At 40.6% G+C, this 27,556-nt stretch overlaps 2 protein-coding genes across 2 annotated transcripts; one reads left to right on the top strand and one right to left on the bottom strand.

The window, feature by feature from the left end:
• Positions 1–353: 353 nt before the first annotated feature.
• On the bottom strand, positions 354–8,142 carry MPHOSPH10 (M-phase phosphoprotein 10). The gene is made up of 11 exons (XM_075714387.1): positions 8,066–8,142; positions 6,586–7,228; positions 5,590–5,738; positions 4,989–5,163; positions 4,572–4,713; positions 4,087–4,154; positions 3,217–3,354; positions 2,877–2,987; positions 2,542–2,649; positions 1,817–2,047; positions 354–565 (listed from the first exon to the last, which is right to left on the bottom strand). Exons 1-11 carry the CDS (start codon positions 8,140–8,142, stop codon positions 416–418), a joined length of 1,992 nt encoding a protein of 663 aa, XP_075570502.1. The 3' UTR covers positions 354–415.
• A 1,883-nt stretch (positions 8,143–10,025) lies between these two features.
• Positions 10,026–18,839, top strand: MCEE (methylmalonyl-CoA epimerase). The gene is made up of 3 exons (XM_075714388.1): positions 10,026–10,057; positions 14,949–15,289; positions 18,643–18,839. The coding sequence occupies exons 1-3, from the start codon at positions 10,027–10,029 to the stop codon at positions 18,793–18,795; spliced, it is 525 nt and encodes a 174-aa protein (XP_075570503.1). The 5' UTR covers position 10,026; the 3' UTR covers positions 18,796–18,839.
• Positions 18,840–27,556: the final 8,717 nt, after the last annotated feature.

Genomic DNA, 27,556 nt, shown 5'->3' with positions numbered 1-27,556 from the left:
CCTTCCTGTTCGATAGTCACGATTTTAAAAGGTAATTTCCGATTTATACTGCCAGGGTACATCTTAAGTTCTTCAATAAATGCACTTATTCCTGCAGTACATACAGGCTATTACAACAGCAGATACAAAAGCTATGGACTATAGATTAAAGAGACTGTATAGTCAAAGCACAAATACCAAGTATTCTACAGGGTTAGGTATCTGCCCATGGCAAGAAGGTTCCTTTTCAGAATAAAAAAGACAAAATCAGAGTTCTATGGCAGAAAAGTAAAACCTAAAGGAAAGTGTCTTCACATCATCTTAGAAGTTCACAGATCATTTTAAAGATTAACACAGAATAAAACCTACTCAAATTCAGCACTGATGTAGAAACATTTTAATATATACAAGATGCAACATACATAAAAAAGGTAAATTACAATTTCAGTTTACGAACAGAGAGTGTTTTCTGCTTCTTCTGCTTCTTTTTTACTTTGCTTGCATCTTTGATTTGCATTTTTACTTGATCTTGTAGTTGAGAAAAGAAGGCCTGAGATGATTTCAAGACCTTGTCTTTACCTTCATCCTGTCAATGGACAAAATATTTGTTATAACCAAGAACTATATAAACAGTACAATTATACTACTCACTAGTTACTCACGCATAATGATATTTAACTTAAAAAAAAAATCTGGTATTTGATTTTCAAAGGATATTTTTCACTGCCTTCTTATACCACTGCTGCTATCTAAAGAAATAAAGAGTATGTTCAGTATGTTCCCTTTCTAAGTAGCAGTTAGCACGGTAGGTAAGAACAGGCATCAAGAACAGATCCTTGCACATCACAAGCTACAACTGCATATCTATATTTTGTGTTCTGCTCTCCTTTTGAAAAGGTAAGCACAAACGTTTTAGAATTAAATTATTTTTCCTACTAGTTTCTAACACCTCAAAGTTTCAGAGATTTTAAAAATTTAACTTTTAAGGCATCATAGGTGGTACACAAGCTTACTGTTTTATAGCACACAAAACAAAATCCATCTGACGAGGTTACAGAGAAGGCTCCACAATAAGAAGTAGAAAGTTAAATAGGAATATTCCATTTTGAAATAGCTGAAGTTACTCAAAGCTTAGAAAGAACTGAATAGAAACCCCATCCTCAATTATGCATGCATATAGTCCCATTTAATCAAGGGAATGGTTCAAATGTAGGAAATAAGAGTGTAAGTCTCAAGTATTTGCAGGAACACCACCTTGCAAACTTTGAAATAAATAAAACAAGGGGGTCACTGCAAAGTGCAACCAGAGCTGTACTTTTTCAGGCCTTTATACTGACATCATGCTATCAGGATAATCAGCCAAATCAGGACTAAAAAGGCATTCAACACTACTTTGCATAAGACAGTTACAGGTATGGATTAGAACAGTCCTTCCAAAACTGTAGTTCAAAAGAATACAGGGGAAAGCAAGGGGCGGAGGGTGGGGGGAAGAAAGGGGAGGCGGGGGGAAGGAGTATGCATCTGCCATTTCCATGTCTTCTTCCTACCTCATCCTTTCCAGCAGCTACATTTACCTTTTATATTTGCTCAGACGTAAATAAGGTAACAAGGTTTGGGTGGTAAGCACTTGTGTACAAGAATTTTTGAGGGGATGGAAAAAGATTAGGAAATGTAGCTGTGCCAAGATGGATGGAAAGGAAACAAACCCTATACTTTGTAATTCTTTGTGATAAAGTTCCCTTTCCACTCCCTAGCTAAATATTAAAATCCCAAGGACAGATAATATTCTTTAACTGGGAAGCTCCAAGTTATATAGGACTACTTAAGAAAGCCTTACCTTGAGCAGAGATGCTTTGCCTTCTTTTGTAAGCCTTTCTAATTTGGCTGCAGCAGCTTTTTTGCTAAGTTTTGTGCCTTGTTCTGGTTTCATCTTTTCAAGAAGCTTTTGACGTTTCTCCTTTTCTCTTAGCTTCATACGTTTACGAAGCTTTTTCCTTCTTCGTTCTCGTTTTTTGTCTGTGGGAGTCTTTTCTGCATCTGTTTTTACATCACCAGCTTTGTTCTTTTCCTAAAGAGAACAAGATCTCTAGATCCGTTAAGCATGCAAAAGAAAAGACTCACTTCACACTACTCAAATCTTTCTTTGGGTTTCCATTATTTCAAGTGTTTAGCCAGCTCAGGGCAACGCTGCATTAAGGCAAAGGCCAAAAACTGGCAAAAGTTGGGAAGGGAGATTTGTACAATTGATTGAAAACACGCTAATTGCTCTTCCCTATTGTCATTTAGCTTTCCCCTTCCAAATACCCATATATATGTTGGGAAAATAAGCATCATCACGTAACAGTCAAGAACAAAACCAAAGCATGGCATTATGCACCCCCCCCCCCCCCCAAAAAAACCCCAACAACCACCAACACAAAATGCTAGGCAACAAGGTCCACAAGGTGAGGAAACCAGGGTGGGAGGGGGCAGAACTCTCCCATTGATCTGGCAGCCAGTACACCCTTCTATCAGCAATACAGATCCTCTCCAGATCCTTACATGATTGTTACTTATATTTACCTTGATCTCCTCTGGTGCTAAGAGAGCAGCATCACTAACAGCAACAGGTGCTACTTCTTCCATACTTATAGCTGGAAGGTTCGAAACTATTTTAACTTCTGGCACAGGCTAGAAATAAGGAAACATATTCAGGACTGAGCACATCATCTCACAGCAGCTTACAGCTAACTAAGTACTTGGGTTTTGTTTAGAGGCAATTATAGCGCATTTAATATGAAATAAGAACAAGCTCAATCACACTCAATGTTTACTTTACTTTCCATTTCCCACATACATTTTAAAAGTATCCTGTTTCAAGGAGGGTGGAAAAACCTCCAACTTTGTTATGTACTTACTGGTTTTGGTGTGAAGTGGAAGTTACAAAGCGCATCCAGCTTCAGGAAGAGCGAATCCATCATTTCCTGAATTTCTTTGTGTTCAGGATTTTCTTCCTCTTCAGTCTTTTGCTGCATTAATAACACAATGTTACTGTGACACCTTTCATAAAGCTATTTTATTTTAGCAAGACTGATAACAACACAATATACAATTCAGAGCCATTTCACTGGTAAACACTCGGAGAAAGATTGGAGTACTTCCACAAAGCTGAAAGCACAGTTAGCAGTGTACAAATGAACATATAAGATTATGTGATGGAAAATTCAAACCGAAAGGAAAAGGCATTGCTTAAGTTACCTGGTGAAGTTTCATGTATTCTTGCTCATAGATCTCAGCGAGACTCAGTTTACTCTTTTCATGATCCAAAGTGATACGTTTCTTATATTCAAAAGCCTCCTCTTTTGGTTTTTCTTTTGGCACTACATCATCCCATGCCTGAGAAAGTAATAAATTAATCACCAAATTAATTAAATTACCAAACTACAGTCAAATATCAGATGCGAAGCTTATTTTGAACATTTTCTGCCTGCATTACTTATCTGACACACTAACTAGTTTATGCCTGTCGCTTCCCAGGAACTCAATAAGTCTCACACTTACATTTGAAAAAAAAGTAATAGCAGACTGCTAGCTCCAGCCTGTGTGCTCGGGGTAAAAATTGTATAGCAAATAACAAATGTGTAATTTTCTTAAGTAATACTCTCCCTCCCATACGTACCAATTTTCTTTATTCAACTAACAATAAGCCTCAACAAGCTGTGGGATACAAATCTTGTATCAGTGACTTTTAAGAAAAATGAAGCAAACAATAATTGAGTTTTGGTTAGTATTCAGAATGCTCAGAGCACTACAGTTAAGGTCACAGACAAAATTTACAGACTGGCATTATATTCCAAATAAACTCCTTATAGTTTTATCTGCAAACACTCTTTTTTTTTTTTTGAAGAGCACCAAAACCTAGCATCTAACAGGCATGTAAAAATAGAGTTCCTCAGAAACCTGAAGACACGTTCATCAAGGCAAAATAAAAAAAACAACCAGTTGCAGAAATTAATTACAGTAACTCTATACCTAACAATTTTAAGAGCTTCGAACTCATCCTTGGAATGTGCCCTGTGAATCAAGTCTATTAACAAAATAGGGAGGAACAACTAAGATAATATTAACCTCATCCAATATTCTCTGTTTAATGATATCTTCAAGCTGAAAAGTGGTTTCTTCCGTGATCACAGGTGCTGAGAGGAGAAAGAGAAAAATTTTAAGATTAATGTCTCTCCAGCAAGAAATACTTTTTGTTCTGTGAAGAATAAACAACAGAAAAAGTAAGTAAAGCCTTAACAAAAATGTCGTAATTGAAGGTGAGGTAAGTAATGTTTTCCTCTATCTTGAAAAGAGTGATCATATTATGTAAGGCTTGTAAATGGCTAAATCTGTCACTGAATTAGTGAACTTTCAGTTAAGCTAAAATTGAACAAAAAGATTATAGCTTCCTGTAGTTTCCACCATGAAAATGCAAAAACTGCACCAAAAAGTTTAAGTTAGTGTTTTGTAACCCTGCTCTTGAGTCACAGGTGTTCTCAGCAAGGTCAAAAGGAAGAAAACCCAACATGGTATGCAACATGCTTTCAGGAAAGCCCTCTCTCACTACTTACCCATTCGGACTGCATGGTCAAAAAGTACCGTTTCCTCCAAAAGGCTGTTTTCAGGTCGTTTTTGTCCTGTCACTTCTCCTTTAAGCTGCCAAGGTTTCTCCTCTAACAACTCTTCTTCTAAACTTTTTATTTTTTTGCTCATCTGAAAAACACAATTTCCTAAGTAGTTTAAAACAGAGTTCACAAGTAAACTCAAGACAAGAAATTAATAGTTATTTCAGGTACTTCTAACTCCTCCTCACACAAAGATGAGGGAATATATGATTGCATATGTATCTGATGTAGATAAGCCACTTTCTTTTTTTCTTAATTTGTAAATAGCCTCTTCATATTTGCCAGACTCTGAAGAAATTACACAATCATTAAAAATAAAAAGGCCACTATTTCCAAGTATTAGCAAAATAAAATAAAAATTACCTTTTCCTGTCTCTTCTCAAAAGAAGACTTTATTTCACTGGGATTGATGCCCTTCTCTAATTGCATATCAGTAACATCTTCTGTTTCACTGTCATCTGGCAAACTAAAAGTAACTTTTTTAGAGGCTTCTTTACTTCTCGTATTCTCCATCATCATTTCATTCATATCTTCGACCCTGTAACATTAAAATTTAATATAAAATAAAGGTTGAAAAGCCTCTATAGTTTTTTACATGAAGATATTTCAGCCATTAGGTGTCTACCTGTTACAATTAACCCACAGTTAAGAAATACAATAGGTTTTCATCGAAACCTAAAGGCAGGGGACATTAGGGAAACTTCTATATATTAAAAATAACTTTTGAAAACTGAAGTTACAGCTATTAAATGATTTATTCAAATAAATATCAAGAGACAATACTCAAAGATAAGTAAACAAACTACTTTTAAAACAAGGTGACTATGCAAACCGTTAATATACAACAGATAACAGAGATGGCAAACCGTGACCAAAGTGAGTCTGGAATTTACACTTTATTTTCTGCTTCACTTCAGTGTAAAATTACAAGGACATTTTAACCGCAAATAATGTATATACTTACTCAGACATGCTTTGTTCATTCTCCTCTTCAATAGCACTGTCTGCTTCCTCTTCCTGATCATCTTCAACATCGTTAGCTACTAAATCATCATTGTCATCGACTGGATCAAAGAAATCTTTGTATGTCAGGTCTCTAGAACTTTTAATTGGCTAAGAAGGGGAGAAGAGAAAAAACAAACCACAAACTAAAAAACCAAAACTGTTAAGCTGACCGAAGTCTTAGAGTATCCTGTCTTTTAAAGTCTTTAGCACCTGGGGAATAGCACTACTTGTGTAACAGTAATTCAGTTTACTGAAGCATTAACCTGTGGTAGGGCATCTTAGTAAAACTAAACTCTTTTACAAGTATTTAAAATAATCTACCACTTAAATTCATTTCCAATTTCAACATACACAGAGTCAAAGAGCAGTAGATTTTTCCGATTACTCACTGGAATGCATACAATTTCCCTTACACCCTGGGCACAGCTCTCACTTGCTAGTGAGAATCTCTGGTAATATTAAGACACTTATTTCTGAAACAAGTAGTCAGCAACTTAACTTAAATCTGAGTTACAAAGCCATGTCTCTGAAAAAAGAAGTTGCCAAAAGCCCTTTGCTCTGCATCAGTCACCTTAGTGATCTCTAACTGCCAGATGTTGATGCTGAGTGACGCATGTTTTTCATTTGCTGGGTCACCTATTCTGCAATTCTGCAAGGTCACTCATTTCTTACAACATACTATCTCTTCCTTTATTCATGCAAAAACCCAAGACCCATCTAAAGAGAGACTGGAGTAGCAGGATGGTATGTTCTTCTACACTAGGACGTTTGTTACCAGATATTCATGTCAAATATATTATTACAGTTAAGCTTCAGAAGTAATCATTAATCATCTAATCAAATTTAACTCGGTAGTTTCTACTCAGAGTTCAGCATTTATAGTCACCCTAATGTATATCAGGTCTTGATTTAAAGGAAAAGAGAGATCAGAAAATTAATTTACTGATATTCTTACTTTGACTCTAGCTTCTTCATCATCTGAGATGATGTCTTCAAAATAATTAATATCTTCCTCCTCCTCCTCCTCCTCCCTGTTTTCCTTCTCTGCATGTTCTAAAAAAGCTTCCATCTCAGCCAGCTTGAAAAACTTGTCATCCACTATAGATTTTCTTCCCATTTTTTTCAATGTGGTTTTCTTGGCTGTTTTAGCTTGTTGCTCCAGTGCTTCAATATCAAAGTCAATATCAGAATCCTCATCACTGTATTTCTGCATTAAGCTTTCTCTGAGTTTACTCTGCTTTTCTTTAGCTTTAGTTTTCTCTTTTGTATAAACACTTTTCTGTTCAGTTTCTGTTTCCATTACGTTGTCTTCCAATTCCTTGTTGCTGCTGGTCTCTGCATCAGAGCCATCCTCTTCCTGGTCTGAGAGAAGGCAAAGATCTTCATCCTTGGCATCCCTTGCAATGGATTTCTTGAAGAAATCAAGAACTGCATTGTTCTGGAGCTCTAGCTGTTGCCAAATCTGTTCTTCATCAAAATTTTCTATCACCAGCTCTTTTAGAGGACCCCCACGAACTATATTACTTTTCAGATTTTTATTCAAATCGTAGAGAGTCTTTGTTAACGCTCTGAAGTCAGCAGCCAGTCCATCTTGCACACTAAGAGTAAAAAAAAAAAAAAAGAGCTTAAAGCACAACAGTTGATACTAATTTTTTATTTTCTATTTTGTGGAATTTACTAGCTTTCATTCCTTTTACACCTTCCATTAAGTTAATCACATGGTCACACTGCAGCTCTTTTTATATCTGCTTAGATACTTTGGTGCTACAGAATAGCATCTTTCAACAATTACTGCTGTTGCTTAACTTTCTACACATCTCTTGGAGAACTGCCACTAAACATTCCTAGAAATAAAGGCATTATAATTATTAAGCTTTTCTCCTTCATTGCACTTTGTGTATGAAGCAGCAGCTGGACAGAATATTCTGCTCTGCTATAGTTCCATCTTATATCTTGATGATATTTAACCACTCCAGACGTTTTGGGGTAGTAAATAGTATAGCACTAAACACCTCAAACATCGAAGACACAGACCTTTGGTTTTAGAAAGGTAATTGTCTCCCTCCACTGCCTTACTCCTCAGCTTTTGTGTCTGGGTAGTCCCTTCCATTTTTTTCCTCTAAAGCTACCAATGCTTCAACATAGCTGGTTGAAACAGAAACCTCCGTCTCCTAATTCCCGAACGCTGAAGAAACGAATAGGATACTGCAGCAGCCGGGCCAGAAGCCCCAGCCAGGACTCGGCGCTGCTGACAGCGCGTCTCAGGAGAGCTCTGCGGCACCGGGGATAGCTGAGGGGCGACGGCTGGCACGAGGCCTCCCTCCCAGAGCACCGAGGCCTGCACAAATCCCGGAGCGCTACGCGCGCGCGCGCACACACACGGTCCGGCATTTGGGGGCTCCCCTGCCCCTGGGAAACCCGCGGCCCCGCAATACCTGAGGAAGCGCTCCGGGCGCGCCGCGGCGGCGCCCGCCACCCTGAGGCACGTCTCCAGCCCCTTGACAGCCGCCATCTTCCCGCCGGCCGCGGCGCGTGGAGCAACGCGGCACCGCCTCCCCGAGGCCGCCGGCTGAGCGGTCCGGACGACTCCCGCGTCCGGCGCCGAGGTTCCGCACACAGGAGTTCCGCCCCGCGGTGCTTCGCATGCCCAGCGGCGGGAGCCGCCAGCCCCGGCCTGCCTCCCGAGCCAAAAGCGTTTCTGCCTCCCAGCCCGTGCTTCTGTCACAGAACCGCCTCGTTTATTCATGTCACACCCGCTGCTTTAGGTGGGCCTGCTCGCCTTCACACTGAACCGCAAGCAGAGTATTGCAGAGTCATCTACTGATTGCTGCTGCTTCTTCCCCTCGGAAGAGCGTGGTATTGCTCTAGATTGGGCTGTTATCAGCACTGAAAAACTTGCTCTAAATATAGTAATGCTACAGTCAACTTACTCTGCAGTTTTGTCTCTCTGACCTAGATACAAGGGCTATTTTGGAACCACACATCGCCAGCGGATTCTGTGAGCAAAATGCCTGTTGTTGCCTGGTGCCTCCAAGCCTGTAGCTAACCAGGCAACGTTCACACACCTAACGCGATTAGCGAGCACCGCCTGGTGTTCAACTGTTTTGTTACTTTACATCACATAGTATCCTTAAAGTTTATTTTATAAAGTCAAATCAAGTACTACACCCATAGGCCAGCGTGAAGAAGCTGCTGCTGCAGCGGGGGGAGGCGATCCGTTCCTCCTCCATGTTGCAAAATGGGTTAGCAGGGGCTGCCCCCAGGCTGCACTCACCCTGCCTGCTGCCGTTCCCTACCATCTGCAGCCATTCAGCACCTGGACCCAAAACTGTGACCGGCGTTCTAACTTTGTTCTTGCTAGTGCCTCTGCTGTTCCTCTGCTGCTTTCATGTTTCCTTCCTACCAAAAAAAAAAAAAAAGCTTTTTCAGTGCATAGAAAACAAAGCCCTGCTACACAACTTCTGTGTGTTCTCTCATTGGTACTCTGTACCCTCAAAAAAAATTGTGTGGAGCAGGGCCCAGCCAGCAGAGGCGTGAGTATGACCTGTACCTGTGCTTCTCCGAACATCATAAACACATCAGACATTTTACAACCCCAGTTGGAAGCAGTAAGTGTCATATATTGGGACTTTTACATACCGATTTTGACCACTGATTTTCATCGGCACTTTCAATTATTCAGATATTAGCAGATTTGAAATGGCACAAGCTGTTTATATATTTAGGATGTATCACAGCAACTTGCAGGGTCCTATGCCCCTGACACAACAGGAACAGAGCACCAGAAGACAGCCTGCTCATTGTCCCGAGTCTCTTTTGCACAATGCTTTAGTCAGAAAAAATTCTCTCTCTACAGACGTCCCTTGCTATAGCTGGCCTCTTTTGCACTTTCTTTTTCAAATGGATCAGCGCCCAGAGCTGCCCCTGAGCGGTTCGCAGCTGAGGCCCGCTGCGCAGCCGCCTCCCCGCAGTCAGGCACAGGCCTCCGCTCCGGCGCGGCCGCCCCGGGCCGTGCACGCTGGCTGGCGGCGGCCGTAACGCCCGCCCCTGCCCGATGGAGCTTTCTTCTGGGGAAGGCACCGAGCAGCCGCCCACCCGTCCCAGCGAGGGCTCAGCAGCCCCTCGGCGTGACACAGCCATTGCCACCGCCGGTGCCTCGTACCAAGGCGCTCCGCTGGCGCCGGTCCTACCAACAACGCCCCGGGTTGTCACCGCGCCGAAGGGCTCCCGGCCCGGGCGCGCCCTCAGCTCTGGGCGGCCGGCGGCCGGCTCGGCCCCGCCCGGGACGGGGGCGGCGGCCGCTGCCGTGGTGACGGCGGAGGGCGGCCGCTTCCCCGGGACCAGGCCCCGCCCGCCTGCCTGCGGCCGGGCTGGGTGCGAGCGGCGGGGCGGCGAGATGGCGGCCTCTCTGGAGCGCGCGGCGGCCGGTAACGCGGGGGTCTGCGGCGGGGCGGGGCGTGGCGCGGCGCGGCACGGCCCGTGAGGCCTCAGGCCTTGGCACGGGGCGGCCGCGGGCCTCGGTACCCGCTCCGGCCTGGAGCTCCGGCGCCGCGGCGGCGGGCACGGGCACGGGCACGGGCACTCCCCCTTCGTGCTGGGGCGGGCCCGAGGCTCCCCGTGAGAGCCGTACAGGCCTCAACAAATCAGAATTGCTTTTATAAACAAGAACTAGGTCTTCTGCTCCAGATGACGGATATATTAACAGCTGACGTTATCTGGCTTCGAAAAAACTCACGCAGCAAACTCCAAACTTAATACTTAAGGCGCAAGGAGGAGCTTGTGTTTTTAGGGTGCAGCTTGGAGGTCAAATGCAAAATCATTTCCCGTTCAGCATAATTATCAGAGCTGTTCACTCCTTTAATAGTAAGTAAGGACAGGTTAAACTCACCGTACCTAAACCACACACTTTACTCGGTAGCCGTAGACTGCAGGAGAAAAGTGAATGAGAGACTCAGTGCTGTCTGCGATTGATCAGTGGGATACTGGGAATGAAAACACCTTTGTATAATTGCACTTTGATGGAAGGAACCAGAGCTGCAGCAAAGTGAGACTCAGTTTCCAGGAACTATGGAGCCCGTGTGATTCCCAAAAGCCGCCTCCAGCACAGAGCAGAGCAGCGCTATGGCTGCCTTACTGGCTTGGCAAAGCTTCCAAGATGCTAACGCAACCTTGAAATTGCTGGGATTTAAGAATGGTGACAGCATCCTCTCCATGCTTGGGAGTTTTTCTCAACCTGAAATGGTTGACAGTGGAGCAGTGCCCAATGACAGGGTTCTTCTTCCTGCCACCCACAGTTGCGTAACCTCCCCACAGAGAACACAACTGAATTCTGTTGCGTTTGGCTTGCGTTTGATTACTTAGCTGTTTAAGTCAATGAACACTGCCCCACATAAGGAGCAACAAGCCCGTGAATAAACATTTGAAGCATGAGGATCTCTTTTTATGGGGTACTTTAGACTTGTTACTTCATAAATTGCTCTGTTACAGAATGTAAGCCTCAGTTGGTACCACTGTACGTGTTTAAACTCTGATGTGCATAATACTAGTAGATCAGTCAACCATTAATAGAATAAAACCCAAATAAATCAATTTAAAAACACTCTTCAAATGAAGCTGAAGAAGGTGACATACATTCTGCAGTATCACTGAGGCTAGGAAGCTAGCAGTCATATATGAGAGCAGGGTCTGCTGAATCTTCTCTAAAGGACAAAGTATCTAGAAAAGTTCAGATTTGTCAGTGTTTGAAAAATGAGGTCTTAAAAAAACCCAGTAGGGGCAAGTGCTGTATATACCAGGACAATCAACTGCATGTGTGAATTTGGTCAGCATATGCAAGTTTTTCAAGCAGGACAGAGACACTTTAGTCACAGTGTCCACTGACTTCAAAAGAAACAGAGAAAGTATTTTATTTTAACATTGGAGAAGGTTAAGAATTACTTGAATAATTCTGTAAATCAGTGGAGAAACACTTTTGTGATTGAAGAATTTAGCCACAACAGTTAATAGGACTAGTTTTGTGATATATACATAAATATAAGTGTTTCTTTCCTGAAACATTAAAGTGATTTGGTTTCAGTCTGATGTTTGCCGAAAAGCTTTCTTTTTCACTGCTGGGTCATCTGTTGATTATTGGGTTAGAAGAAGAATATGATTAGAATTTCAACTAACTGATCTATGTAGTTACTAATCTATATAACACAAGAAAAACACAAATGCTTTTTGTTTAATCTCAGTCAATTCATACTGGTAATTATGGGTTTAGAAGTAAAACGCTGTATGCATATGACTACAGCTAGGATAAATTCTCAGGACTTCATAGAATAAAGAAAAAAAAAAACCCACCCAAACCTGCTGAAGAGTCCTCTGCCCCTACATAGTCGTAGGAAAAATATATAGACTTCTGCCACCGAATCCATTAAAGTGAGAGGAGGAAATGGAGAGATGCATGAATAATAGTCATGCAGGTGGGCATTTAAGTGTCTCTGACTTTACAAGAATCCTAGGAGTATACTTCACTTTTTCAATCTATTATCTTTCCAGGAAACACCACAAAAATCAAATGTTTCTTGGGCAGAACCCAACAGAAATAGCATTTTCTATTATTTTTGCTATTGCTTCAGTAATAGCTGAGTAACAGTCTGTGTTTCTCTTTCTGTCAATTTACTTGAAAATAGACAAAATACAAATTAAATTATAACAACCCTGTAGTCATAAGCCCTCTGTGAAGTACAGCAAGAATCATAGATGGGAGATGTCAAAAAGAATGGGAAAAATCCTAGCCTTTCCTATCAATAAAGATTGCCTGAAAAATCTACATTAGTATTTCTACTGAACTGTGGTCTGTTAATATTTGGAAGAAGGAATCAGACAATAAAAGGCTCTAGGAAACATAACAAATGATATAGTAAGCGGTCCTTATGTTTCAAAGGATTTTTCTCCTTTGGAGAATACTGACCTCCTCTAAGTGGAAAAGTATCTCTTGCTTCAGCAAGAATTGAATCAGGTCTTAAGAAATTATTGTAGGAAACAGAGCTACTTAGGTAGAATCTTAAGTGGACAGAAAAGACTGTATAGCGGATGGGTTTTTTTTAAATTTCTTAATGCATTATTTACTCTGGTGGTCTGGTCAAACTCTAGTCTAGTTAATTATCCATGCCTCTAGTTATGCCAGCTAGATACCGTATGTTTCTTATTTTGTACATTATAAAGCATTGCATAGTATTGCTTCCTCAGGCAATTGCCCTGATACAGCTGCATTTAGATGGCAAGTCTATCTACAAAATAGTTTCAGCATAGACACTTGAAAAACAAGAATTTTTCTTCTGTGTAGAAGTTGCTAGGGGATTTTTTTTTAACATGTAAAAAGTTGAAAAGTACTTGGAAATACTCAATTGCTCTACTGTGCCAGTATGATAGCCTAAAGGTAACAAGTGAAGAAGAATTGTCCCGAACGTCTGGCTGTGATGAAGGAGATGACAGGATGTGCTATGTGAAAGGCTGGCAAGAAATACTGGCAAGAAATACTTCAGGGCAGTTACTTGCAGAAACTTCTGGAAATTATGAATGTCGGATATTGATTTAGTATTATCAAATGATTCTGAATAGACCTACTTTTGTGATACTAAGTCTTTGGAAGTATGTACATTGCACAGTGTAATTTTAAGTCTCAAATACACACAAACACTTCTTCTTCCATCACAGCACAGTGCTCAGAAAGGCTTAGATTGAAGGACTGCATTGGTTGTCTTTGTGAAGAAAAAATAACTGATAGCTGTAGAGTCTTGAATTCCTGTGAAATGGTAGTTCTCAGTTTCATACAGTGAAGCTAGCTCATTAATTACAGCTACTACTAACCTTACAAAGAGTCTGAAAAAAATGCAAGCCAGGCTACTCTCAGTGTATTGCAAACCATCCAGAATCTCAGTGCATCCTTGGCACAATCTCTTAGCAAAATAGCACATTTAAAGGTAACAATGCCTCAAAGACTTCCAGAATGCTAAGATGCCTCTAGCTTGGCCTTGAGGCATTGGGAACTCTGACATGGCCTAAAGCAAACTGGCATGAAATTAAAATGCAGCTTTTCTGAATAAATCCTTTCATCTAATTCTAATTCTGGTGCTAGAAACAACTGATATGATCACAATTTCTTCCCCACCCCCAACCTCTCCAGATTCTAGTATTCTGGCAGATTAATGTTTAATGTAATTAATTTGTAACTATCCTCATTTTAGATCTTCTTTTCGTGATAAAAAAAAAAAAACCTCAAGCAACCCTAGAACTATTTGTGAGCAACACAGCAATTTGCCACAGATAGTGCAAAGTTTAGTACTGTCTTGTCAGAGCGGTCTGTGATGAGTTCTGTAGATAACTAAGCAGTTTTTCATGGCACTGAGTTTCCCCATGACTTCTCCATCTTTTGTCTACACGTTAGCCCTTACCTTTGTGTCATACAGTCATCCCATATATTTTATAATTACCTTTTCATTTATGATGAGCCATATCATATTATTTTTCTTTTGTAAGTCACACTGCAGTCAGTGGCACTAGTTGCATTAAAAAAGCTATTATGATTTTCGCCTTTTAAAGATAATCTTCTAAATTGTTATTGGTCAGTTGGATGTGATGTTGTTCATAGTACTTAGAACTGAAATATTTCTAAGCATCTTGAAACAGATCAGTAAAACTAAGTATAAGACCTGTATGGCATGTGAAAAGTAAGAAGGGCAAATGAGTTGATCATTGGAGAAAGAGAAAATAAGAAATCAAACTCAGGAGATCTTACAATTCCTTAAGCCTCAGATGCAACATGACATTTCTTTCCTTGCTGGAGTTAGTTCTGACAGCTGAGAGCTCAGGTCTTTTATCTTTTGGATCTTGCAGTATCAGTTCTGTCCAAGGTTTTGTTTCAGTTTTCTTGTTTGCTTGTTATAATTTCTAGCTGTATAGGCATATCCTCATTTCTTTATTTTGAAAGAAGCTCTGAAAAATGCAGAAATCACTTTTAAGTACATTATACAGTTGACTGTTACACTGGGCCATGTATTCTTCTTTATAACAGGCATTTACACCGAAGCATTTACACCAAATTTGTGTTTGGGTTTTTTTTATATACTTCTGAATAATTAGATACATGGTTACATAATTTTTATTGAGCTGTTAGTACTACAGAACAATTCTTTCCTTGGTCTCAGTCTACCTTCAGGTTTGCACACTGGTGTGCTTATGACATAGGAGTTATATAGGTCTCATTAGAAGGGGAAAGAGCAGATATTGATATTTTCTCAAAAGCATTATGTCGGTGCTATTCACTTTTTTCAGGGCTTCTTACCAGATTGCAGACTTCGGCTTCCACAATACAAACTCTATCATCATCGAATTCCTTTTCTCAAAACATTCCAAGCTGTTTGTGGAAACTGGGCCGACTTAATCACGTAGCAATTGCAGTACCTGATTTGGAGAAAGCTCAGTCCTTGTATAAAGATGTGTTAGGAGCACAGGTGAGCAAGACTGTTGCTCTTCCTGAACATGGTGTCTACACTGTTTTCGTGGAGCTGGGAAATACGAAGCTGGAACTTCTACATCCTTTAGGAGAGAAAAGTCCCATTGCAAGCTTTCTGCAAAAAAACAAGACTGGAGGAATGCACCATATCTGCATTGAGGTACTTTAACACAATATATCATATAATAAGATAGAGATATTAAAGTATGCATAATTTTTTCATAGGTTTGACCTGTGTCAAGAACAAATATATGAGGCTGTCACATTTGTGAGAATTTATATTGCATAAGAAGAAGTCTTACAAGTGCCTTTTTTCTGTTTTGGAAATCACAATTCAATTTCAGGAGCTATGTGATGATTTTTTCCTCTTTTATGCTATAAAGATTAAATTGGGGAGGGGAGGGTTAAGTATTCAGTGTGGAAGGTGAACAAGCCCAAGGGCTTGTGAAGAGTGTTTGACAGCTGTCAACTCCCTGACACAGAAAGGACTGGAAAGAGATTGAATTTTAAGTTTAGGCTAAGGCATAGTTTCGATTTTCAGAAGTTTTTTCCTGTTTGATATTTAGTTGATAATTGTATACAGAAGTAAAAAAAGTTTGTCAGTCATACTTACCAAACAGCAGTAAAGACTTGAGAGTTTCTTCTGTCCTTTTCTTCCTTGTCCATCAAAGAGAGATTGGTCTGGAAGTACACAAGATGTAAAGGTGCTTGGTAAAGTAGTTATCTTATTTAGTGTACTCAAGTTTTAGAGTCGATATTTGATGCAAAATTTCATGCTCCTGCCTATGATATATGTTTTTAATATTTTACAGATCTGAGTCTTGCAAACTTTATTATTTCATGCAAAGTGTAATAATAAAAAGTAATGGGATTACTGATGTGAGTAAAAATTGTTTCCAGAATACAACATAAAGACCAGTGTCTGCAGCTGCATGCTTTCATTGAGAATTGAGAAATTTTGCATACACACAGGCATTGCAATTTTTCTTACATTACGTTTGCCTGTATGCAGATGTTCAAGAATAAGAAAATCAATTCTGTTTAAATTGACCCTAAATTGTATTCCTAGGCAGTTCTGCTATAGAAATGTGAAAGACCTCAGCTGAACTTAGGAAATGGAGGGTGTAGAAGAAAGAAGTGATTTGCAGTAAGACTGAAAAAAACCTCCAGTCCTCTGTTAAGACCAGTGGTACTTAGTTATAGGTACAAGAGAAAGAAGTTGTAGGCATTTCTCAGCAAAAAGAGCTCAAAGCTCCCAAGGGTTTCAAGCATATGTAATCCCTTTTAAGATGTTTCAAGAAATATTTGTTACCAGCTGAAATTGTTCTATGTAGATGTCCATTTTGTATGAGAGATGATCTTGTTGCAGATAAACCAAAGATGGCTGTCACAGGAAGTCATACTGTTAATTATGAAAACTGAGAAGAATGGGACATGCTAATTATACCATGTTGGACAACGTAGAAGTGTTGTTAAAAAAGGAAATTTATAACTGTATACAGAAGGTCAAGCAAGCCAGGAGTCATAACCTAGCAGTTAATTTCCATTAATTGGGTGAGCTAGTGCTACTTGCAGCCAGATTTTCCTAAATGAAGTCTTGTAACTCACTAATAGAATCTCTACGCAAAAAACAAACAAACAAAAAAATTGTCCTAAGTCCTTCATGTTTGTCTCCACATAAAAACAAATGGAAGATTATAGGCTAATTTACATGGAGAAAAACCAATCCACTGTTGACCTGCTGTTTAAGTGGGACTGAAAACAGATTTGGTCACTACCATAGTCAATCAAAAAGGTATTAGCCTCCTTCCTCCAATTTTCCATTCTCCTCAGAATGGAAAATCTTAAAATTCAAAGATATGTTGCCTTCTGAAGTTGAGCAAAAATAGTTTTCAGAAAAACTAGAAAAGAACTTCAGTGTCAACTGATTGTTCATTTGAAATTTAAAAAACATTTTCTAGAAATGTTTTTCTATGAAGAATTTTACTGCAAAAAGCTGAATTGTAAAAATTCTTTCCATATGGAGAGGAAGCCTAACAAGTTTATCAAAAGGCTTTTCATTTCTTCCTTATGTCTTATTACTCAAAGGAAAATTTTCAACAGAAGTTTTGATAGGGAATTTGTATCAGACAAAATAAGCATTTTAAGAAGAAACTAAATTATTCCTGACCAGCTATAAATGAATTTAATACCTGCAATGAAATGCATGCTGGGCACTTGACAGAATAAGAGAGAAATCTGAGCCTGATACTCTCCTAACATGGATGCACCCACAGGCTTTCCACTGTTCACTCTCACTGCTTCCTTGGGGATGCAGTAATTCATTCCAGCTGAGCCCAGACACAGTTCCTCTTCTGGCCATCTCTGCAGGACAGGAGCAGCAGCTGCAGTGGCTTTTCTGCTTGGGGAAACAAACTGGAGGGGGCTATGGCACACATTATGCGTGCTGTTTTATTTTAGATAAAACTTGGCAGTCATTTCTTTTTTTTTTCGCCAACTGGTAGTTGTGTGTAGGAAGAACTGTAGCGAGTTCAGAATTTTCATGAACAAAACTGCTGCAAATGAGTAGGAATTAAGCGATGTCTGTTCCTCTGAATTAAAGCCAGGTATTTCCTTCTTCCCTACAATGGCATCATGCAAGTTTATTCACCAAATTATGTCCAGACACCTCAGTCTTGAAAAACAGCAATGCTATTATTTTAATTCTAGGTCTTTATTGATTATTGACTATTGGATTGGCTGAACTGAGTGCTGATTTTATTATTTCAAAGAATGAATGCATTTAAGGTTTGGGAAAATTCAAATTTCATCTGATGACATGATATCAGCCTTAAGATCACATTATATAACGTAGACGTGTTTTTGTTAATTACGTATTTCTGCAGGAAACTACTGAAATATTATGTTAAAGACTATTATTATAATTAAGTTCAATAAGACAAGCAGGTCATATTCTGCGTACATTTCTGATATATCCAAGGTTTTTCTTAGGAAACTTTATGCAGCTTAACCTACTCAGGAGGAGGATATATAAATCTAAAAGGGACTTTCCTTTCACCTTCTGCCCATTGCCCTCCCTTTTAACCAGCATCTAATGAGTCAGTGTTCTGTCATCAATTAGACAGGGAGGCATTCTTCTTTAGTTATTGATAGTTTGAAAGCAATATGATCTTCTTAGTAATAGCAATGCAGAGTTTAGATTATTTATGGAGTCCTTATAAAGTAATAACATAAAAAAATCTACAGGCTTTGTGCATGAGTAATTTTTGTTTAATAATTTCTTAAATATAGCACAATCTAAACGATATTTTATAGAATGCAAAATTCTGTAAGATTTTTATTTTTAAGACTCGATGTTTTGAAACTGTTTTCTAATTTAATTTATTTTCAGAATTATATTAGCATTTAGAAATAACATTTTAGTAAGGAATTATATTATTGCTCCTAAATGTAGAATCTGCATAATACAGTGTAATATGTTAATTTGTGTGAACTGTATTTTTCTTTTATAAGGTTGATAACATAAAAGCGGCTATGACAGAACTGAAGAAAAAAGAGATACGAATATTGAGTGAAGAGCCAAAAATAGGTGCACATGGCAAACCTGTGATTTTTCTTCACCCTAAAGATTGCCACGGAGTCCTTGTGGAACTTGAGCAAGCTTGAGCTGTAATATTCATAAATAAAACAATAGATTAGTTGTGAAGTTACTGAGCTGGTGCTGGGAATATTGATGTGGTATTCAGTCTTTACAAGTTCACTATAGTTCCTGTGGATTAAGTACAGCTTTTGAGTACTGAAATAGTGCTACAGATTTAGGGTCGTTTTCTTTTTTTCTAGTTGTTGATCTGATTTTCAGAAATAGTATGCTGACATTTCTTGAATTCTTTGTGATTCTGAAGACAAATACATAGGCCAAGTTACATATGTAACATAGTAATGTATGTTCTGTTGCCTCATGTTTGCAGCATGGTTTTACCTCTGTAGCCACAGAAATGGTACAGTTTCTAGGTCATCCCACATTATTTTGTTCTACATTTCAGAGCAGAGACCCACTTCTCAGTGACAACAATAAAGCTTAGATATTCCGTTTAGAAATAAAAGAAAAAGGAACATTGTATTCTCTGTTTTCACCATTCACCGTCTGTGCTTCATGCTGATTGATTGGTTCATGCAATAAAAAAATCCTTATGTTACTGCATGGGTGTCTGCAATCAGTAAATAAGTTTTCCTTGGCATAACAATTACTGCCAAGAAAGTTACCATGCATAAATAATCATTTAGTTGTTTTATGAACTCCGGATATGCAGGAAGTGCAAGAAAAGTACCTGAAATGTATTTCAGACTGTAACGTACTTGTCACTTTTTATTTTTTTCAGGTATTGAGTATTTGTTTTTCAAGCTTTATCCATAGGAAGATATCTGGGAGAGACCTGAACAAATAGCGATTAATCTTTTCACTTATTTAATAAATATTGTTTTCCTATGCAACAGCACTTACAAAATCAGTGGAAAACACAAGCCGTCTAAGTCTTGGTTATGTAAACTTGTCTTTAACTTCAGGGAGCACGCCAGCATACTTACATTTCTGATAGACTGCAGTCACAGTTTGTTGACTTATTCATGGACAGGCTTTGCTTTATTGGTGTACCTTAAGCAAGCAGTGTTTGTCCTGATACTTTCTTTTATAGGTTTGTTTTGACATGTCAGCTGTAGAAATTGAAGACTTGCTGTTTCTCTCCCTAGTTTTCTTAATCCTTAAAAGTCATATTTTTTCCTAGTTAAACCACAATCTGAATTTTGTATTTTCCTACATTGCTGCATATGCAATGAATAGTTTCAGCTTGACATGAAGTAAGTTCATTTTAGTGTAGGAGAATTTTTACTTAATAGAAATTTAATTATTTGTGTTCTATGTCATGTTTGCTACAACAAAACACAAGTATGATGTTGACCTGAGATTTAAACAGGGCTTTAAAGGCATTGATGCTTCCTCATGAATTTTACTTCAAAAAAACCTCTGCAAAGCCATGCCTTTTTTTTAAATGAGAGAGTTTTGTACTCTAAATAGTCCTTCTGTCATATTTTAAGAAAAATACAGTCTTCCGCAGGTTTCTTGGCATTTCATCACATCACTGTTTAGAGGGTAGTTTGTGATCTAAATTATAAATTGTTTGAAATCAGAAATCCTGAGGGTCATGATGGAAAAGCAGGATGATTTGATATTCCCGAAATAGGATTCTGCCATTCTGGGAGACATTCTATTAGCAAAGCTGCTTTTGTCTTTCTGGTCTTTCAAAGACCGGGAGGCATCTTTTCTGCAAAACTAGCACAGGAATGTCAAGACTAGAATCCTCGCTGGTTACATGTCAAGATAACTGAACAGAAGTCTTTGAACCTAATACCCTTAGTTTGGTGCAACAGGAAACAGGGCAGGCCTCCCTAGGCTCATACTCCATTTATTTGTCCTGTCTGAAGGAGATGGAATTTTGTGTATGACATCTATCAATACACTCATAGTAGTAGCTTGATATAGGACTAGGGAGTGGAGATACTGAGTAAACAATACTTACTCCACTTGCCTCATTGTGCTCCCCATCTTATTAGCAGAAAGAGACTTGTAACGCTTTTAGCTAGTAACCAGCAATTTTCCTGACTGACTGCAGTGGGGTTGCCTAGCACTAAGTCAGCTGATGTATTTTGTTCATCATAACTAAGTCATGCTCTTATCTCACTCACAGTTTATACATTTTATCTGACTCCTCCTAAGGTGGAAGTAAAGACATTAACCAAAAAAAAAAAAAAAAGAAAAAAGAAAAAAAAAGAGATAGCTTAGGTCTGTAAAATTAGTCAATACCCCAAACTGGGGTGTGCTTATTACAAGCTCTTACCATTTGGTGGGATCAGACCCCCTTACTTGTCTGGGTATGTGTTACAAGATATGAGAATTTCCACCTCTGGAGCTCTAGACTTGGAATAGCTAAGAGAGCTGGACAGCTGAAGAATCTGAAGACAACTAAGATGCATTGAGAGAAGTTTCCTGTTCATAAGCCTAACTTGCACAGACCTCAGTGGGAACAGTATCAGTGCCTATACTGCTAACAAACTTACAGTCCTTCACCTTAAACCAGAGAGCCTTCACAAGCCATTCTTTGTTCTGACTTTCTAAGGGTTTGGGGCGAGGGGGTTAGATATATGAGCTTTGTCACTGCCATGATTATAAAAGGGAAATAACATCAAGAAAAACTGGAAATTCAGGGATGGAAACTGGAACAACAGAGAACTGTGATTTCTTTCTTCCAGTGGAGGGACACTTAATGATATACCCTGTTGCACCAGTGTACAACTTCTGGAAAGAACAACAGTGATTCAGGTAACTGGAGCCTGATGAGCTCAGAAGGGAATTAGGCTTTGACAATGGGTATCTGGTTTTCTTTTTTCTCAAAAGGTACAGTGAAACCTTCTTTTCTGATAATGTCAAGCTTTTCAGAAGATAGGTGTTAATATTTTGTCAGTAAATTTTGTCACACTTGGGTCATTTGTCAAATGCAAGTTCCCTGTTCCAGTCTCTCCACGTGCCTTTTTTCCCCTCTGAGCTCAAGCATTTTATGCTGCCTAAGGGAGACAAGACACATTTTTCTGGACCCCATCAACATTACTCAGGCAGCTAAAGGGCTCATAATTAAATAATGCAAAATATCTTTTTTTATTTCCTCTATGCAACTCGCAAGTCTCTCCTAGGTGGGAAGAGGAGAACAGGCTGCAGAATGAATCCCATTCCATATGATGAGACAAACCTAGAAGCAAACTCAAAAAGCTGAGAAAAGAACTAACTACATGCCTTTTAAAAGCTAACCTTAACAGTTTTGCAAAAAGTCTGCTCTCATCATGCTTATACTGCAATTAATTCACCTGAATTAAAAAAAAAACCAAAACCACTGGGTATTTCATTCTGAATTCAATTGCTTTCATTATTACCATATTTACCCAATTTATCACAAGTTTTGGAAGAATGTACACTATCATGATGCCACAGCTACAGTGCTTAATACAGTTAACACCCTGAAAATTTAGAAAGCTGTGAATGAATTACAAGAGGAACTGAAGATGGCACTGGCTTCTGCAGACCACCTCCTGGGTGGATAATGCTTCTGTGTTTAATGCTGAGACTAGAGTTTACTTTCTTAATGCACATGCAGAAGCATTGCTGTCTAATGTTAAGGACAGTCCTTGGATTTGGTCTTTATTGCTAAGATAGATGAATGGAAGTTGGTGTGACCAAGGAAGTCTCATAGAAAGACCGGGAAACACGGAAATGTTTACAATATCTAGCTGAGGTACTTAGAGTAGGTGCTCTGAATCATTTCCTTGGTGCTTCATTTGATTCTCTCCTATAAGAAATTCTTCCTGTAGTGATCTGACTTGGGTTTGTTGGAATCAAGAACCCTTAATGAAAAGTTAGAGCTAATTGTTTGAATAAACACTCAATTCTTTTACCAAAGCAGCTGTCATGTTGGACAAATTATTAGACTGTGAAACAGAAGAAATCCCTAAAATGGTAGCCCTGGTGCTTCTCATAAGGGTGCTGGGTAGCACCAGACACAAAAAGGTAACTGACAGTTTAAACTTGGAACACTGAAGCATATAAGATTAATAAGGAAATGAAAACTAACAACAATATATAAATTAACTGGCCCAGTGCTGACATTTTAAAATGGAAGACCTCGCCTTCTTAGGAATGCAAAATCTGTCACCTTTGATAAGCATTTTCAAAGCAGTTTGAACATTTTATGAAACGTCTATTTATCTTACTGTGAAGGAGAGAGGTTTGCCTCCTGGGATGGTATAATCCTTAAATATCTATAAATGATGTCATCTATCTAGTTTCATGTTCATCTGCACTGTCTTGCATATTTTTAAACAGCATTATTAGCTGCAAAGTTTATAGCATAGATTCACAAGTGGGGAAGAGTTCCCTCAAACATTTTGAAGTCATGATATGTTTTGAAGCACTTCATGACTTTTCTAGGTGTAATCTAAAGTGTAATCTAACGTTATCTTTTAACTGTTACGCTTTGTTAACATAAAAATAGCAAATAGGTACTAAAATCTTCTATAAAATAGATCTTTAATGAAGATTTTTACTTATTTTTAACATTGCATTTTTTCAGTAATAAAGGTAGGTTTAAACCATGATTTAAAAAAAAAGTCCTGAAGTAACTAGTAGCTGTGGGTACTCTGAAGGCATATGTGATGATGTACAGTTTGCATTGCATTAAATAAGGGGAATATCCTACTTCTGCATCTGTGGCTGGCTTGTATGGAAAAGATTGTTTCCAGAAATAGAAAAGCAGCAGAGAGGTGCATTATTGGACCGATATTATGCACCTTATTTTTACCTTCCATTTTGGTATGTAATTTTCTATAATAACCATCTGTCTGAGTCACTGTCTCCAAAGTCAGGTGGAAGGAGAATGTTTGTTAGGAACTTAAATTTAAGAAGTTAAAAAATGTATCCCACTCCCTTTGGGACCCCTGCAGTCTTTGAGAGGTCAGTTGTAGTACAATAGTTGCAGCTGCAGTAACTTCAAAAAGAAAACACATACCTGCCCTATCAAGCTGGGAATACTGCTTTTGGTGTATTGATTGAGGAAGCGAAAACTTCTTTATATACATGAGGCTATTTCATCAAGTCAACAATTTTGAGAATAATATGAATTAAAACATGATTTGCCAAATGTTTAAACCCATCTACAGATTATATATAACTTCCTGTAGTTCTGTGTAAAACATACATGCATTACAGTTTATGTAATGTTCAGGTTCTCTTCACAAGAGAACCAAAATTGGTCAAGTAATTAGGATATAGAAAGGGGCAGATGAGAAAAGTCACCATAGAAAACCATGATAGAAAATAGCCTCTTAGTAGTAAATGGCTACTCTGTAGTTTGTGAATCTTAACAGAAATCTTAACAACTAAACAAAAAACAAGAATAAAAACCCCACAAAATGGTGTTTCCATGAAGGGCCTTTGCATGTACATGGAATTTGACCTGGAGCTAAGCAACTGGTATAGTTACCCCAGGGCAAACAAAAGCACACCAAGTTGGACGCACAGCTATTATAGTGAACATTGATACCTACCTGATTGGAATGCAATATAATTACATTAAGACAGCGTTTCACTTTTGCTATCATGAGAAAGGTTACTTTTTACACTCAAGAATAGCTTTAAGTCTCAAATTTTCATACTTATGAGCAAGTCCTGTCATAATTGCCTAAGAGCACTTGATCTCACAGATGTTCGTTTATATACAAGGTAATCACCATCACCTAGCTGCAGTAGAAAGATCTAGTAGTTTCTAACAAAAGGCCGGAGCAACTAGCTATGTTTATCATTCACTGTAAGAAATGTTCTTGGAGAAACCCACTTCAGTGAGCTTTTAAATACTACAGATCACATCTTCCATTTTTAATCTTTATGGGGGGATCTATATTATCTGCACAAGGGCATAAAAATCATGATTTGATCTTATAAATCTGGCCATACGATGGATTGTGACTAAATCCAGTGATGTCCCCTGCTGTAATGTTCAAACTTTTGGTGTTTAATTTGATTTTTGTTTCACTGGAGCACCTCAAGCAACAGGGAAACCTGAGGTCATTAACTAGCAGGATTACACAGCTAGCATTCAGGAATGCACTTCACAGAAAAATGGTATGGAAGACTCACAGAAAACAACATATGCTATGGCAGGGTCCCTAGGTGCACGGACTGCCGGTGCAGGGTGGCCTTGCCACATGTTACAGCAGGACTGGAGGCCTCCAGCAAACATACCTGTCTACCGCTGCTGCTTGAGGGGCTCCTGAAGGAGTTGCTCCATCCTGCAGGCTGGGGGTGCAGGGGTGATGTGCCCTGCAGCCGGCTCTCCTCAGTGCCCAGGTTGGGGCAAGCTCCTCCACAGGCACGTCTGAAGCTGGTTCAGAGCTGGGCCTCCAGCCGTCGCTATCTGTGGAAGAGCATATTTGACAGGTTAGTCCCTATCACCAAGACACCCACTTTTTGTGCCATTTTGTGAGAAACTCAGGGGCGTACAAACACGGCATCACCTCACCTGCCCTCTGTGAGGCAGCGCAGGGAATTCTGCCATTACCTCTTCCAGCCTCGCTGGGAGCAGGCCGAGCAGGACCCTGTGAGCGGAGAGCGACGCCCGCGCTTCGGGGCACGAAGGCTGGCAGGCAGGGCCGGGGGCAACCGAGCGGTGGGGGCAGCGGGCCGGAGCGGGCGGGCTGAGGCGATGCTGAGGAGAGGAGGGGGACTCCGGGCCGCCCCGCCGCACCGGCCCGGCCTCCCTGAGGCGCCGCGGCGACCGGGCTATGCGCCATGCAGGTTCCCGGGCGGTCGGCGGTATTCTCTCACGCAGCTTCCCGGGCCCACCAGCCGTCTCGGTGTGTGGCGCTGAGGCAGGCACACAAAAGAGCGGCTGCAGCTGCCCCCGTGTCCCCGCCGCGGCGCGGGGTGGGGACCGGCCCCGCCGCTGCCAGCAGGGGTAAGGAGCTGGGGCGCAGGGCGGGGGACCGGCGGCCGGTGTCGTCGCGGGGACCGGCGGCTCCGCCGGGGGTGGGGCGGCAGCATCCCTGCGGGTCGCCTCAGGGGTGCGGGGAGCCCGCGGGGCCGGGCGGGCGCTGAGGGGGCGCCGCAGCCGCCCCCCCACCCCCCCCGCGCGAGTGTTGCTCCCCTCGGAATCGGGGCTGGGGGCTGCCCGCCGCGCGAGCACCTGCCCCCGCCACATCCTCATCCCCAGGCAACCGAGCTACCCGCAAGGGGACGGGGAGCCGGGGCGAAGGGGAGCCCCTGCGGCATGGCGTCGCCGCCGGTGTGGTCGCTGCGCGGCGGCGGGGGGCTCCGGCGCAGGGGGGCTGCCGCACGCCCACATGCCCCCGCTGGCACGGAGCCGCTCTTCTGCCCGCTGTGGCGGGGAGGCGGCGGCGGAGGATCCGCGCCGCCGCCTCCTGTCAGCCGCTGGAGAGCTGGCAACGTCTCCCCAGAGCCGGGCTGCCGTTGGGGACAGCGGGTGCCTCGCGCTGCCGGCTCGCGATCAGCTCCCGCGCGGGAGGGCTGCGTGCGCTCCGGCTCAGCCGCCATCCCCGCCGCCTCGCCTCAGCTGTGCCTTACCGTCTGCTTTCGGTAATGCGGGGACCGGCAATGCAACGTATGCATAATGGCTGTGTTTTGTGGGAGGGCGGGAGGTTTAAGAGTCTGTTTGTCTTCATGGAGTCAGAAGAAATGCGAGAGGAGCCCTCATGTAATACAGCACCGCTAAGAGTTTGTATTTGTTTCTGATTTCGTGCCTCCAGTGTAGCAAATGGATCAGAGCTTTTGATCCACTCTTTTCCCGTTCCCTTCATCATGAGGTCTGGAGGAAAAAAGCTGCTCAATTACGAATATTTGATTTTTGTTGGGATAAACAGCATGAGGCGTTATAGCATGGTCCGTTTTCCCCTTTTTGAACAGTGTTTTGAATACGTGGGGGGGCTTTGTATTGCAATAACAAAAGGGATGGGGGTGGGGGAGAGGAAGGGAATGCTGCGTTTGGAGCTGCGTCTTGGAAAGGCAAAGACTGGCTTATTTTGCCTCAACTGTGCTTTCAGATTTACATACTTTGTGTGCTCAATGTCATTTTGATGGTTGTTGCATGCTAGTGAGGGCATGCAAGAAAATAAATTTAAATAAAGACGAGATCATACAATGTTCATTGTACAGAGATAACATGCATTGCAGTGATGTTTAAGAAAAGTCTTAAATTACTGTGACCAGTTTGGGTAAAAAATGCAAGTATTGTTTCAGTTGTATTACCTGGTCAAGGCCACCCTATAATCTTCCAGGAGGGGCTGGGAAATCCATTTGCAGAAAAGGTATTTCATGTATTATTCCTGTTACCCAAGAATCCCTCATTACTTAACCAGCAGAACTGAAAAACAGAAACAACTGCTCTCGTAGTTTTATGTGGTTGTGTGTCAGCAATAGCATTTCAACATAAGGTAATTTTAAAAGGGGGAATTTTAGTGTAATTCTTTATTGCCACTTAAGTAAAAATACAGTATGTGCTGGTTATCTGTGCGTTGAAAAGCATAAGATTGAAGTTTATGTTAAAGCATAAGATTGCAATTTATCATTGTATAGTCCAGCTTCTCCTCCATATGGGACAGTCAAGGATGAAAGAGGTTTTCGTTCCGTATGTTGTTCTATGGGTACTAAACTGCTAAAGGGGAAGCCACGGTCCTTATTCCACTTTGGGCTCAGGATTTCAGGCTCCAGACTTGTCCTTGTAAACCTTGATTGTCAGGCTTCCTAAACCTAAATTCTCAGATAGTTTAGCTCTTATCTGCACTTGGAAATATCTAAAGCTATTTTTAAAAATGCAGT

Source organism: Pelecanus crispus, chromosome 7 (genome assembly GCF_030463565.1).
Source record: "Pelecanus crispus isolate bPelCri1 chromosome 7, bPelCri1.pri, whole genome shotgun sequence".
NCBI lineage: Eukaryota > Metazoa > Chordata > Aves > Pelecaniformes > Pelecanidae > Pelecanus > Pelecanus crispus.
This window is presented reverse-complemented; position numbering and strand designations above follow the sequence as displayed.

Coding starts and splice junctions, on each gene's coding strand:
- MCEE (XM_075714388.1), top strand. CDS start 10,027: ATGGCGGCCTCTCTGGAGCGCGCGGCGGCCG. Junction 10,058..14,948: donor TCTGGAGCGCGCGGCGGCCG/GTAACGCGGGGG, acceptor CACTTTTTTCAG/GGCTTCTTACCAGATTGCAG. Junction 15,290..18,642: donor TGCACCATATCTGCATTGAG/GTACTTTAACAC, acceptor TTCTTTTATAAG/GTTGATAACATAAAAGCGGC.
- MPHOSPH10 (XM_075714387.1), bottom strand. CDS start 8,142: ATGGCGGCTGTCAAGGGGCTGGAGACGTGCCTCAGGGTGGCGGGCGCC. Junction 2,988..3,216: donor AATACATGAAACTTCACCAG/GTAACTTAAGCA, acceptor TTATTAATGCAG/CAAAAGACTGAAGAGGAAGA. Junction 2,650..2,876: donor TCCACTTCACACCAAAACCA/GTAAGTACATAA, acceptor CCTTATTTCTAG/CCTGTGCCAGAAGTTAAAAT.